Raw genomic sequence first — 13,957 nt, 5'->3', positions numbered from 1 at the left:
TGGCAGTCTCCTGTCTTATTTACTCGTCCTGTACCTGAAAGAAATGTGAACTTAAACTTGATCTCTGTGTCTCGGTCACATGCCGCGTGAGAAGCTGCTCACCTTGTCTGAGGCCAGAATCTTGAAGGAGGCCATGACCTGTTCTGCGGTGTCGGTCTCTGCGGTCTCGCGGGTCATGAAGTCGATGAAGGCCTGGAAGGTCACTACGCCCGTGTTGTTGGGGTCCACCAGGGTCATGATGCGAGCGAACTCCACCTCACCCTGTCGGCAAACGGACACATTCCCTCAGCTTTGCTGTTTTCATTATTAGTTAATCAGTGAATCTGTTGTCGTGTCGTTGCACTGACCAGATCATAACCCATGGAGATGAGGCAGGCGCGGAAGTCGTCTGGGTCCATCATGCCGTTCCTCTTCTGCACACAAAATATACAGTTGTGTAACAAACAGTTTGGATTAATGCTGATCTTTTCATTTCTTAGTGGTGGTTAGAATATTAGAAGCGGGTGCAGTTGTTTTTGGAGCCTCACCCTGTCGAAGTGGTTGAAGGAGGCTCTGAACTCGTTGAGCTGCTCCTGGCTGATGCCCTTGGCGTCGCGGGTCAGGATCTGGTTCTCCACCTCGTTGATGGTTCTGGCGATGGTGGTGAGCAGCTGCTCCCAGCCGACGCGGATGTGCTGCGGAGACGGACGGACGGGAGGAAATGAAACTGAGCAAAAGCGCGGTTAAAGCGGAGACACGAGAGGAGGAGGTCGGGTGTGGAGGCCGCACCTCCATGGTGTAGTTGGTGTGCTTGTTGTCGAAGATGAGGGACTCCTGGCTGAGCTGGTGGTCTCCCTCCAGCTTGTCGATGTTGGATTTGTAGTTGATGATGTTTTGCTCGTACTGCTTCAGGCTGTTCATCTGTTCCTCCAGGGAGCCGGCGATGTCCACGGACACATGGCTGATCTCCTGCAGAGGGAGGAAACGTCGCCACGGATGAATGAAAAGTTCTCACGAAGCACAACTTTCCTTTAAAGAGGCCTCTGATACATCTTTTTCTATGTTACTGTGTAGTGTTTTACAGTTTATATTCTCCTGTACATGTTCCTACAAAGATCATTTAAATGTCTTTACTTTATTTCTGGGACTTTCCAGATGATCTAAATGCATGACCTTACATAAGAACACATCCAGTTTCTTTTTCTATCCCCGGTGTCCTGGTGTGGTGTTACACTGTACCTCCATCTTGGTTTGAATCCAGGGTCCGATGATGTTGGCCTGGGCAGCGAACTGGCGCCTCAGCCTCTCGTTGGCCTGCTGTCTGGCCACCTCCTCCTGGAGCATTTGGTCTCTGAGGGGCACGAGGTGCTTCACCTGCGAATGAATGAAGGAACATTGTTTGCTCGTCCGTGGTCTGATATCACAGAAGCCGTTCAGTTTTCTGTAGTTTGCTGAACGCGGTGAGCAGATGGTCTGACGTGTCTCGGTGCCACACTGCTGACAGATTGTGCGGTTATTTTGATTTCTCTTGGGAGGTTGCAGCGAGCGGTTTTCAGTGTCGCGGTAAATATATCGTACTATATGAGAGCCCACGCTACATATGAACAGTGCTTATTATTAGCTAGATGACCAAATGCAGCACAGGGAGAGAGACGGGTCAACGTTTCCTGTTTACATAACGTCCGCCTACAGAAACCAAAAATAAAAGGTCATCCTGCTCTGTGATGGAGCTGTATTATGCACCGATCTATTTTTGACTTTGAGTCCCACATGACGTCTCTTTGGTGTGTTTGTTTGACTTACAGTGTCCCACTTATTGCTGATGTCCTGGGGGCTGAGGTTGGTGTAGGGGTTGATTCCAGACAGTTTGATGCCGTAGGTCTGGGCGATCTTCAGGATCTCGTTGTGGATGCCCATGGTGGCCATGCGCTCCTTGTCGGCCTCGGGCAGAGTGGCCTTGAACTGGTCGTGAGCTGTGATCAGACTCTGGATGGGAGAACGCAGGTGGTGAAATAATCTACAGACATCTGTTCATAACATTAAACGGTGCGTTTATGTGCAGCTCTTGAGATGGAAAAATAACAATGAAAACTGAACAGAAAATGATGTGTCTGGAGAGAACACTGCTACACATTTGTCCTCATTGTTTCTCTTCTATTGATGTTACTTTTACCTGACATGAGTGTATATTAATGTAAAAAAATAGAGTCAGGTTAGACGCATGTATTAAGTTCTGAATAATTATCTGTTAAACTTTAAATTTATAGATGTCTCATTCTCCAACATAGTGACTGTGTGTAGAGATCAACAACTGCTTTCACCAGGACTGGTCCTAAATAACAGATTCATCTGTGCATTTAGCTAAAACATATATCAACTAACACAAATATTGAGTGCTCGTGTGTCCAGTACCTGGATCTCCTCAATGCTGTGGACAATGAACATGTCCTGCAGGTCCTCCATGGCTCCGTCCATCCAGTTGTTGAAGGGCGCCGCCCTCTTAGCGAACTCCAGATACAGCTGGTCAATAGTCTCCCACAGCTTCTCCACACGCTGCAGTCACAGGAACACAAACACAGACACACTCGTGATCCCACAGCAAAGGTGACGACTACAACAACTGAACAAAGTGTCATTCATATCGTTTGTGTTCTCATTAAGTGGATTTCTATTATAATGGATATAACAGCAGAATTGTCAGGTCTACCTCCAGGGAGTCCCTCCTCTTCTGGGTCAGGGTGCCCAGGTTGTCCCACTGGTCACAGATGCCCTGGCAGCGGGCGTTGACTGTGGCAGCATCATGGTAGTCCAGCTCACTAAGGGATAGTTCCATACTCAACTTAATGATCAAACTCCCTTCAAATAGTTCAGTTATCCATAAGAAATGTAGCTTTCTAACTATAATTCAAATAAACAATCTTCATTGCAATCTAAACTCTGTGTTTGGATACTTATTCCTAGAGTTGAAGGTTCATCAGAGAACCTTTTGCTTCCGATGACGTAACATGTGCTTGTGAAGCAGTGAATGATGAATTATGGGTGGTGCACATACATATTCAGCTGTTCCTATGCAGTGTATAACATCAAAGAGAGGGTCTCATGACTAACTGTGGAAAAGCCCTGAGGAGCTGTGAGGAAGAAGGATATGTTGAGATCAGAGGTTTCTGCTCTTTCATCTTCTTATCACTCTCATTAATATGCTTCCCACTCATCTGTTGAATCTTTTGTCCTTCACTCTGTTCATAGTCTTCATGTGCTCCTGGCACACACTTCACCTCCTCCTGGCCCTTAAACTGTTTCCTACTCAGCTCTTCTTTAAGTCATGTGAGATCATCTTGATTCTTAATGCTATTTCCCTCTCATTTATCCTCCTCTCTCCATCCCTACAGTTTCTTTATCTCCTAATACCTTCAACATTTACGTCTGTTGGTTGTTTCTTCTCTTAAAATACAAACAAAGGCCTTAAACTCTGTAGACCCCGGCCTGCTCCTTCTCATCCACGGCTCTTACTTCAGTTCCTGGGCGATGGCAGCGATCTGCTCCACTCTGTCCTGGTGAGCGGCGAGGTCGCTCTCAAAAGCCTCGTGCTTCCTCATCAGGGCCCTGATCTCCATCAGAGAGGCCGACTCGTAGTCCTTCATGGACAGAAGTTCCTCCTTACCTGAAACACATAGATGTTTGGTCCAACATATTTGAAAATGTTCCTCCAGAACAATGAAGAACAAAGTCTAGACTACAACAGTTTGACATGTAGATTATGTAAAATGACAACTCCATTAATGGAGGTAAGATGTGAGAAGATGTACATTAATAATCTTTTGGTTTTTAACTTCTCTTCTCCACAAGATATTTAAATCTGTCCTAGTAACTAAGTGCAGCACAACAACTAGGAAATTAATGTCGAGTCCATCTGATATTTATTTATTTGGCAACGACTGCAACTAGATGAACTCCAAACTCCATGCAGAGTGAGACCAATGCAGGACGTCCTAGCTCTTCTTCTAGCTCCACAGTGTTCTTGGCTCCCTACCTGAGGTCCAGGCCTCGTGCATGCTGCACTTCTGCTTGAACTTCTCAGCCAGGTGGTCCAGTCTCTCCAGGCGGCGGATCTCAGTCAGCAGCCACTCCTCGTATCCCTTCTCCACCTGCTCCAGACCCTTCCAGGCATTGGCGATGTCCTGCAGGAGAGGACAGGTCTCATTATTACTCATGCACGGAAGTTTTTTGAGGGGAATTAAGCGTATGGAGGCTGACAGTGAACTGAATAAATTCAAGAAGTTCATGAATTATTAAACGTTTGCCTTGAGAACATTTAAATATCTCGGTGAACTTCACAGAAATGAGAAAATATTATTCCACCACCACCTGCTACGACATCGTATAGTGTGCACATATTTTCACAGGATGGAAAACAGCAGAGGGAGGCTGGAACTCACCGACACCATCTTGCCCTCGGAGGGCATGAAGGCGGGCCTGTTGCTGAGCCTCAGCTTGGTCTGCAGGGTGTTGAAGTTGATCTCCAGCTGACACTTCTCCTGCACGCGGGGCGGCTTGTGGATGCGGCGGTAGTCGCGGAAGTCCTCCAGCTTCTGCTGCATGGCGCGCATGGTCTGCTCGGACACGCGGTTCTCCAGCCACGGGATGGTGCGGCGGATCCACTCGAGCAGCTGCAGACAGAAAGAGTTGAGAGCGTCTGTGAAGGTTCTCGGTCGTCCGGGTCATCGTGCGAGCTCAAAACAGGGCCCACTGGACCATCTGCTTCTCATTCAAGCAGCGTCAACATCAGGATGTTACCTCTCAGAGACTCCTATGACTGATACTTAGATGTATTACTGATTTCTTCTTACAATCTGACATTCTGTTACCTTATCTTTACCTTTCTATGTCAAGGAACACCACTGTGTTAGGTAAATACCGTTAATCTGCATCTCAGTGGCTTCTGCTATATTTTCTGTTGCTTGGCTGGTCCTTAATCCTTCATAACACCTCTGTCCTTTTTAAATAATCCTCCGGTTTATATACAAGTTTGATAACTGATACTGAAACTGACTTATTTTACAGCGTTATCAACTCTACGTTCTATAGCTGCAACTAAGAAAGTTTTTGAAGATATAAAACAACTCTGAACAGATGAGAAAGTTTATGAGTAGGAGCTGCAATTCCTTCCAACAAATAAACAACTGCTTTATATGTACTATTCAATAGTGCTGGATAAAGCTGTGTAATAAAGTGACATTTAGTATGATAATCCTGAACAAAAGGATTTCAACATTCATTATAATAGCTTGTATAAAGTTATTCTGTGAATACGTGTCTCAGCTCCTGTTGTCAGCTGCTCTTTTATGTCTCTGTGAGTGGGAGGACCGGGGAGATGGAAGAAAAGCAGCGGGTTTGAACCGAGGCAACATTAAAGCGTTGGATGCGCAGCACAGACTGAGAGTGGGAGTGTTTGGTTGCAGGGGTTTCTCACCTCGCTGGCCAGCTTCTCATACTCCTCCATCAGTTTCTCGTTCTCCTGGTTGACAGCCAGCACCTTGCAGATACGGTTGGCAGCTGTCTCGGCCTGGGAGGGAGAGTAACAACAGTTAATGTATGGGAAATAAATTAGCTCATGAATAACTATGAGAGCTGTGCATTGTGTTTTATGTCAGCTGATTTAATCAATTAAATGTTGAACATTTTAACTTGGATAAAGCTCATCTAACATAGAGTGGAATTAAAATATTATATGTATCTAAATAAACTATCTGACCTGCTCAGCACCGGCGAAGGCGTGGTAGAAGCAGGACACGTAGGTCATGATGGCCTTCTCATCAGGTTTGGGAGTGTTCACAATATCTGTGAGAGTTAAAAGTTAATATTAAAACATGTTTGCTACAAAAAACAGGAGTTTATTAGAGGTTAATGTAACAAACAACATAACACGTAAAGTCAACTTATTATCATCATAGCAGATGATACATGACAGATTTATTTCATGCTCTGTAACGTAGCTTCCTCACTTACTTGAAATCAAACATTCCTCAACCGAAAATAATGTGCCTCACTTAAAATGAGTGATACCAACATAAAGTCAAAGAACAATGTGATTTATTCACCTATGAAATTGTGGCATTTGTGAGGTCGGAACCATCAGAGCTTCAATAAATGCTTTTAAAGTGATTTAAAAGAGCATTAATGTTTTAATGCAGATGGTTGAATTTCAAGTAAGAAGGACCTCTCGTCCTTGGACCATCTGTCATTCTGTGTTTTGCAGTAGAGTGATACCAGCAAAGAGAGAAAGAGAAAGAAATAGAGAGAGAGAGGGAGGGAGGGACAGAGAGAGAGAGAGAGGTTTGTCCCTTTAAATGATGATCTGGTTTCACTGCCTCACCTTCAGCGTCCAGCATCTTGGGGATGTCCAGGAACTTCTCAGCCACCTCGAAAGCAGTGTTCAGGTTACCGATGGGGTCATCCTAAAGGTGGACACGAGTCTGATCAATTTTATTGGATCCATAAATCTAAATGACTCTAAAGCAACGTTTAAACCTCAGACTTTTAGCAGAATTTTTTAAACGCTGATCCCATTTGCCGTTTCCTCCCCACGTCATATTCATGACAGTGTCAGTTTATTTATAAAGCACATTACCAAAGCGTTGTACAGATTAGTCCAAGCATGTAAATATATATATATATATATAAAAGCACTAGATTAAAATACAATAAAAAGTCGGAATAAAAAAAGAATAAAAACTTCTATAAGATCACAATTCTGAACCAAACTAATATTTCTTGGTTGTAACTGTTTTCTAAACTCATTCTGAAGTCATTTCTTTTATTTATCCAAGCTCTATGTCATGTTTATACAAGGTTTTGATAAGTATAACATCATGATATAGAAATCAGCTTATAGGAAAACACAGTGTTCGACAACTAATGGGAGAGAAGGAAGGAAGGAAGGATAAAAGGATAAAAGAAGGAAGGAAGGACAGGCCACCTTTCTCAGTTTGGAGTAGTCAATGAGGTCAGGTCTGTGTCTGTGGATGAGAGCGCACAGGGCCAGGCCATCTTTCCAACTGAGCCATGAGGAGAGGAAGAGGAGAAGCAGGAAGAGGAGAAGCAGAGCAGAGACCACGTGAGTGAAACGTGAAGAAAAACCAGGATGGGAAAGATTGTTGGAAACAGAGCAACTAATCTTTACACAGAACAGAACAATAAAAAGCTCAGTGAGTGTAGTTCTCTGCTGACGCCACAGTTCGGCGCTGCAGACTCACCTGATGTGGAAGTTCTGCACATTAACGTTCCTGTAGGGGGCAGTCTTCCTCTGGCACCACAGCAGCAGACCCTCCTTAGCAGACGTCTCTGGAAACAAACGATCATTTTATTCAAACACTGTTCTTAAATGAGGATGGGAAGCAAGAACTCGCCGAATAATACTGAGCGCAATGAGACCATTAGAGGCAGGAGTAGGAGGAAAGAGTGATGGTGAAAAGGAGATTTTGACAAGAGGGAAGAATTAGATTTAAAAGCAGGAATGTTAAATGGTCAGGCTCTGAGATGTGGTATAATTAGCCAGTATATCTGTCAAGCTTCTTGTCTGACAGGTGGTTGGAGGATATAATTTGCAGCACTAGTGTAAGTTAGACTGTTAGTGAAGAAATGGAGGCTGTTTGACAGAAGATAATATATATAGAGCAGCAGTATAAGGAGCTAGAGAAGAAGACTTGAAGGTGACGGGGAGGAAGGACACTGCAAACAAGGGCTGAGACTTCATAAACAATCATTTATTGTGGGCTGACCTGCAGACAACATGAAGGTTGCATAAAATTATATGAGGTGCGAATATAGTTCAGGGAAATATGTTAAGATGGAGGAAATGTAATTTACAAAGTCTGCAATAAATCACAGGGTGCATTAAACGCACTAAACCGACGAAGACGCAGAGTTTGTTGACCTGAGATATGCTTCACACATGTGGCACACGTGTGGAGCGCTTCCTCCAGCTGTGTGTGCTGTGGTGGGATTGTGAGTATGAGAACATCAAACTAAAAACTTGATGTGAGAAACTGTGACTGAGGAGACAAAGATAAAACACAACTGGCCCAGTATGTTGTCATATGACAGACATGGCGACTGTACTCAGTCACTGTTCTCAGTTATCATAACTGTGCATTAGTATTTACAAGGCAAAGGATATATTTTGTAAGGGACTGGAGGGAGGTAATGGGTGGTTTGGTTGTCATGGATGGGGGAATCCAATGAGAGGGGATATGCATTCGTATATTTACTTATTCTAAAATGAATGTAATGCATATGCCTTTAACAGAAAACTAAAATACAAACTTTTTAATCAGGACTAATTTTCACATTAAACTGAATATTTTTAATTTTGCCTTTTTGAAAATGTGTTTTATTGCCAAGAGTAACATGACATGATCACTAACCTCATATCTGTATGTTAAATATGAAGCTAGTCGGCTTAGCTCTGCATAAAGAGCCAGGCTAGCTGCTCTGTCTCCAACCACCTGTCTTTATCATGTCTGCACAAAAGCTCCTAAGGCTGTTTCTTTGACTAGTTAACAGCTTTAACACACAGTAGCATTTGGATTTAAGTTGCCCTCAAATGTTAATGTTAATATAATAAAAAGTCAGTATTTGTTCATGTAAACACACCTTCCACAGAGATGTCCTGGATGGCGAAGCGCAGGATGATGGTCCAGATCATACCAAGGGTCATCTTCACGTTACCGTCAACGATTTCTGAAAAAACAACATGCGACATACATAGTGTTATGTATGGGGATGAAGAATATAAAGATGAACGCATGCCTTCCAGTTTAAAAGTTCTGTTCTATTCAAACAACTGTGTGACCTTTGAAGCTACTGCTGCAGCAGACTGCAAAGAATCAAGTCACAAACCTCCCTGACGGCTTTTAAAGTGCTGTGAATGCACGAGCAAATATGAACAGCGTTTAGTTAAACTCACAGTCAAACATATTAACAGCAGGTGTAATTATTTTTACTGTATGTTTGAGCTACAGTATCTCTCGACGCTGTGTCACTCCACAGTGTTAGTTTTGCTGCAGCCGTCGGTTCAAGTCTAGTTTCTCGTCAACTCGTCTGAATTCTCCTGATGCTGTGAGTCAGCCATCTGGAGCTCAGAAGTAGGTCAGAGAAATGCAAATACTTCAATGTGTGACCTCGCTATATTCATTTAACGGGGAGTAATAGTCAGCAGTCGAAGCAGGGCCCTCACCCTCAGCACCAATGGACACCAGCTTGACCCCCTTGCTGCAGATGAAGTCCAGAGCTTTGTTCACGTTGGCGATCTTGTGGAAACGCATCTTGCCTTTGTCGGGTTTGGGCAGCCTCTCGCCTGGAACACAAGGAGAAGATTTACTAGATTATTCTTCTGACCATAACCAGTTCTTTAATTAATATGTTTAAGGTTATTATGAAGCAGACATTGGGTTTGAATATAAAAAATGTGGATGTTCTCAGTTCTCAACAAGACAAAACTAAATATGTGAGGGCCTCACTTCTTCTGGTAAATACTGACAATTTAATGATCAAACAACAAATTAACAAACTAAGTGATGACAAAACACAGTCTTAGAAACAGCCTCAGGGCAACATCTTCTGATAAAACACAATGGGCTGTGTAGTAACGTTTACTGTAGTTTCCACTTCCAGGCAGGTGTTTTATTTCAGTAAGTGGACTAAGACTGATGTTGGTTAGTGGTGTTAACAGAAGAATTATGGCTTCAAAAATTATTTAAAAAAAATGCATTTATGTCTAACGGTCACTATCTGTTATATCATCTGATAAGTTAAATCTATAAAGCATCATTTGGGATGATGAGCAAGATTTATCTCCTCTCTACCAAAAAAAATCACAATAATGACTCACAAAAACAAGCAACGACAAAAAAAAAACGTATTCGTTTTGAAGCGTTTCCAAACTAAATTACATAATAGACTAAAACCATCCAACATGAGTCACGATGATGGAGACGGTGTGTGTGCGAGTGTGCGTGTGATGTGTAGTGAGCTCCACCTGAAATGACCTCCAGCAGCAGCATGAGTTTGAGGCCATTTCTGAAATCCTCTTCAATGTTCTCAATCTGTGTCCCGGCCTTCCTCAAGTGGGAGTTGCACCAAGCTGTGAAGGTCTGCAGGAGGAACACAGACCGAGAGATGAGCGCTCACCTATCTGACGTGCGCCATCTTCACCTCAGCTGGGAAAACACCCTTTAACAAACACACACACGTGCAACCCGACGTTTCCCTTTTTGAGATCGGGGTCAGAGCTGCTCAGCGGGGCCTGAAATGTCCTCTCTGATTTGTGACCTTGCTGTAACCGCGGCTGCTGACGGTGAGAGGGCACGCTCTGACATTTACGTCAGTTTGACGGCCGCTGTTTACTCATCGCTCTTTATCCGCTTCAATCCGACTCCCGGTTTATTCGTTGGTTGTCCTTTCGGGAGTGTGTTTTGCGGCTGTGGCATTTGCTTAATGAATACAAAAAATAAGATCGCATTACAAACGTTGTTTAAGCGCCCGAGTGAGAAATTGGCAAATAAAGGGGTGGTGTAACATCGAGCCGGTGTTGTGAGCCTGAGCCAGGGAGGCACCTGCTATGAAGCCCCGTTTAGAAAGAGCAGGTGATGCTTCTTTCAAAAGCCACGCATCCCATTTTAGAAAGCAAACTGTTCATTATGCCATGGCGCTGTGCGTAATGGGCAGACGGTGATGTCAGCGGCAGAGTGGTCTGTCTGGAAAACTGCCTAATGGCCGGTGCACGTCAGGGACAATTCAATTGGTTCCATCAAGGCCGTTCAATCAATCGCCGAGCGGCATTTCTAGAGGCTTTTTACGGTGTTAAGCTCCGAATGCGACAAATAGGACGCGCGCGAGGGCTTCTACCGTAGAGCCAAAACTTTCGCCAGGGTTTGGAGGATGCGGGGGCGTAGAAGCATGAGCTGAATAACTAACTACAGATGACAGCGTGGGTGGAGTGACAAGAGAGAGACACGCAGACAGAGGGGAGCATAAATTAGCAAGGCTCGAAAGGTGAGAGGATACGTTTTCCATTAGAGCAAAGTACATTAAATGATCTAGAAATCCAAACGTGTGTGCGCTCGTACAGCGCGTGGGTGCGTGTTTATATCCGTGCGTGACGGCTGCTTCTACATGTGTCGACGAAAAAAGGCAAAATCCCAGAGATGGACAAAGCAGAGACGGGGACAGATGGATTTTGCAGAGCGAGGGAGAAGAGGAGAAAGCACATCAGCGTTGGAGTGAAAGAAGAAAGTAATGAATTACAGTGGAGGAGCCGGTGCTCATCTCTGCACGCGCTCCACAGCTGAAATAATTAATGTGTTGAAGATGGATTAACCCAATTACTCGCTAATGACGAGCGAAAATGCCGCATGTTTTCTCTGGGCTCTGCTGGTTCTCTGCTTCCTCTGTTTTATCTAATTCTGAACTGAATAAATTCACACGTGTGAGAGATTTAATAGAACAGAATGTGAAACGTTTAATAGAAGCACGATTAAATATTGGACCAATCCATAGTTCAATTCTGCCCCGTGTGCCACTCCAACACACGTTTCCTCCACTTGCTTGAGGAAGACCTGCAGTTGGTGGAAATGTTGCAAACATAATTAAAAACCAGCTGTGACTTCAGCTTGGAAAGCTGCCTTTTATTGCACTTTTCTTGCACCTGCCCCTCTTTTGTAAAGAACGTAGGTTAATTGAGTAAAGACGGGAAAGGAAGAGTTTCATCATGGACACATTCGTTGTAAATGTGAACTTTTTCTTTTTTGCTGAAGAGGAAAAATGTTAAATATTTAAATAATACGTAGTGGAATTGAAATACAGGGAATACATGGCTACCCTTATTATAGAGGTGTAACGATATGCAAACAGAACTACAAACCTTTGATTCTCATTTTATTTTTTTATTGGTATTAACTCTGAGTTGAAGTTACTTCCTTACGCACTTAATTTAAAGTGGAATTTCTCAAATTATTTTGTAGTTATTTGAAGGTAATACCTAATATGAATGAAAATCTATGATTAGAATTTGTATTATTAAAAATTAATATAGTGTTCCTTACATTAGTGCAGTCTTGCCATGAGAACAAAACCAGTCAACATATATGTCTAATCGTGCTTTAAATGTGGGACATTTACTTGTAATGAGGTATTTTTATATAGATGTGTTACTTTGGCAGAACGTATAAACTTCTTCCACCGCTGGCAGTGACAAATGGAAACATGCGAACTTGGGTTTTCTTTAGCCAAGTTTGCTCAAATTTCCTCAACATTTGGAAGTAAAACTACATTGTCATGGATGGAAAAGTTTATGCGATTGAAAGTGCATTTGGAGCGGGCTGTGAGAGGAGTGACAGGAATGCCCAGGCCCCGGTGTAATTTGATGTACGGGTCTGAAGAGGAGGCCGCCTGTCCAACCAGCCAGGGGTCCCAGCAGGTGCTCGTCTCCTCTGCCATGCATGACCAAATTTAGAAAGACTCCTATTCCAGCACCAGGCCAAACCGGAGAGGAGACGGGGTTCGCGGCTGCGGAGGAAGGAAGGAGGAGGGGGCGGAGGGTCGGAGGGGCGGGAAGGTGGGGGGCGACGGTGGGGGCTAAATTAGGTAAAAGAGGAGGGGAAAAGGCTGAGAAGTGGAGGGAGGGTGAAGGGCAAGAAAGAGGAGGAGGAGGAGGAGGAGGAGGAGGTGGAGAAGGGCTAAATTGGGTTGCCATGGGACACCACTGGATAGCTGAGAAGGCAGGATTCCTGAGGTGAACTGTAAGAGTCCAAGACTGAGAGAGGAGGAGGAGGAGGAGGAGGAGGAGGAGAACATGAGGAGGAAGGAATGGATTTAAGAATATGACGATAGAAAATAATAAACTGTGAAAATGTGGGACAGACGAGAGGGGCAACAACTCGCCTACATCAAAGGAGAACTGTTAGATACCGAAGTGGCAATAACCGATACCGAGGATTCACTTAACGGCTAATAGCTGGAGACGCAACTATAATCCCAGACTTATTAAATCCTAAACACCAAGCGGAGCAGCCTCGGATAGAAAAAGAGAAGTATTAACCACCACACCTGTGGCACCAAAGCTATTATTTCTGCTCCCCTGCGTCTGTTGTGCTTTATTATCTCACCCCTTGGGTTAGTTGTAATGCTTGCGGTGACCCGCAGAGTCCACTGGCATGAAGTCACCCTGGCATCGCCCCCCCCTCCTCCACCTCCCGTTTGTCCACACCTGTTGGTCTGGCCTGGCTCAGCTCGGCCCTTTTTACAGGTCCTCCTTGTAAAATGAGGTCACGATAGCCCGACTGAATGCCTGTCATGACTACGCCCCCCCCCCCCAAGGGGAATCAGGGCTGCTGACCCTCAATACAGCTGACATGCACATACACACATGTTCCTGTAAACTCACACACTCTCCTCCCAGCGTTTGAATGGGCTCAGAGCTCCCACTAATGTCAGCTAGCCGGGCTGATGCAACCGCACCGCCGCCTGGAGTTGCTGCCGTCGGCCTCAGAGGGGAAGCCGAGAGCAACGCACGTGTTCCCGATCAACGGGCTTCGGTTCGATATCTCCAACGTTGCTCTGCGATCTGCTTTTAAGGGGATTAGTGTAATTCACCGCTTACGGAAACACACACTTATCACAGTGTTTTATAAACTCAGCTGAAAAAATAAAATGATCCTCATGCAAAGCTTTTACAACAATAAACTAGACTGTGTATATTAAAGTCTGGCTTGCAATAAGTGGATGTCGTAATCGTTGGGAAACGAGAACTGCATTGAGATTACTTGGAGACACAACAGCAGCATCCACTCAAAGATAAGCAGAGGGAATATTAACTTCTTAGCTATTTAACATTAATATATAGGATATCTTTGTGGAGTATATCAGTGTGTATTTCTACAAGAACAGGATGTGTCTAAGAATCCATCAGTGTTATGCATAT

General features: G+C 44.2%; 1 protein-coding gene across 1 annotated transcript in view; it reads right to left on the bottom strand.

Moving 5' to 3' along the window:
• The window catches only part of actn3b (actinin alpha 3b), a 29,366-nt gene that overhangs the window by 1,487 nt on the left and 13,922 nt on the right, over positions 1-13,957 (bottom strand). Inside the window, exons 2-20 of the mRNA XM_047603988.1 lie at positions 10,016-10,130; positions 9,215-9,334; positions 8,632-8,718; positions 7,233-7,320; positions 6,956-7,034; positions 6,353-6,434; positions 5,732-5,817; positions 5,450-5,542; positions 4,416-4,646; positions 4,010-4,157; positions 3,490-3,640; positions 2,687-2,795; positions 2,392-2,532; positions 1,783-1,965; positions 1,219-1,353; positions 769-948; positions 528-674; positions 348-413; positions 103-261 (exon numbers count right to left, since the gene is read on the bottom strand). Of these exons, the coding sequence (XP_047459944.1) occupies positions 103-261; positions 348-413; positions 528-674; positions 769-948; positions 1,219-1,353; positions 1,783-1,965; positions 2,392-2,532; positions 2,687-2,795; positions 3,490-3,640; positions 4,010-4,157; positions 4,416-4,646; positions 5,450-5,542; positions 5,732-5,817; positions 6,353-6,434; positions 6,956-7,034; positions 7,233-7,320; positions 8,632-8,718; positions 9,215-9,334; positions 10,016-10,130 (2,400 nt within the window). The remainder of the gene's footprint in view (positions 1-102; positions 262-347; positions 414-527; positions 675-768; positions 949-1,218; positions 1,354-1,782; positions 1,966-2,391; positions 2,533-2,686; positions 2,796-3,489; positions 3,641-4,009; positions 4,158-4,415; positions 4,647-5,449; positions 5,543-5,731; positions 5,818-6,352; positions 6,435-6,955; positions 7,035-7,232; positions 7,321-8,631; positions 8,719-9,214; positions 9,335-10,015; positions 10,131-13,957) is intronic.

This window comes from Mugil cephalus, chromosome 1, assembly GCF_022458985.1.
Source record: "Mugil cephalus isolate CIBA_MC_2020 chromosome 1, CIBA_Mcephalus_1.1, whole genome shotgun sequence".
Lineage (NCBI taxonomy): Eukaryota > Metazoa > Chordata > Actinopteri > Mugiliformes > Mugilidae > Mugil > Mugil cephalus.
Note: the sequence above shows the minus strand (reverse complement) of the source record. Positions and strands in the feature narration are given on the sequence as shown.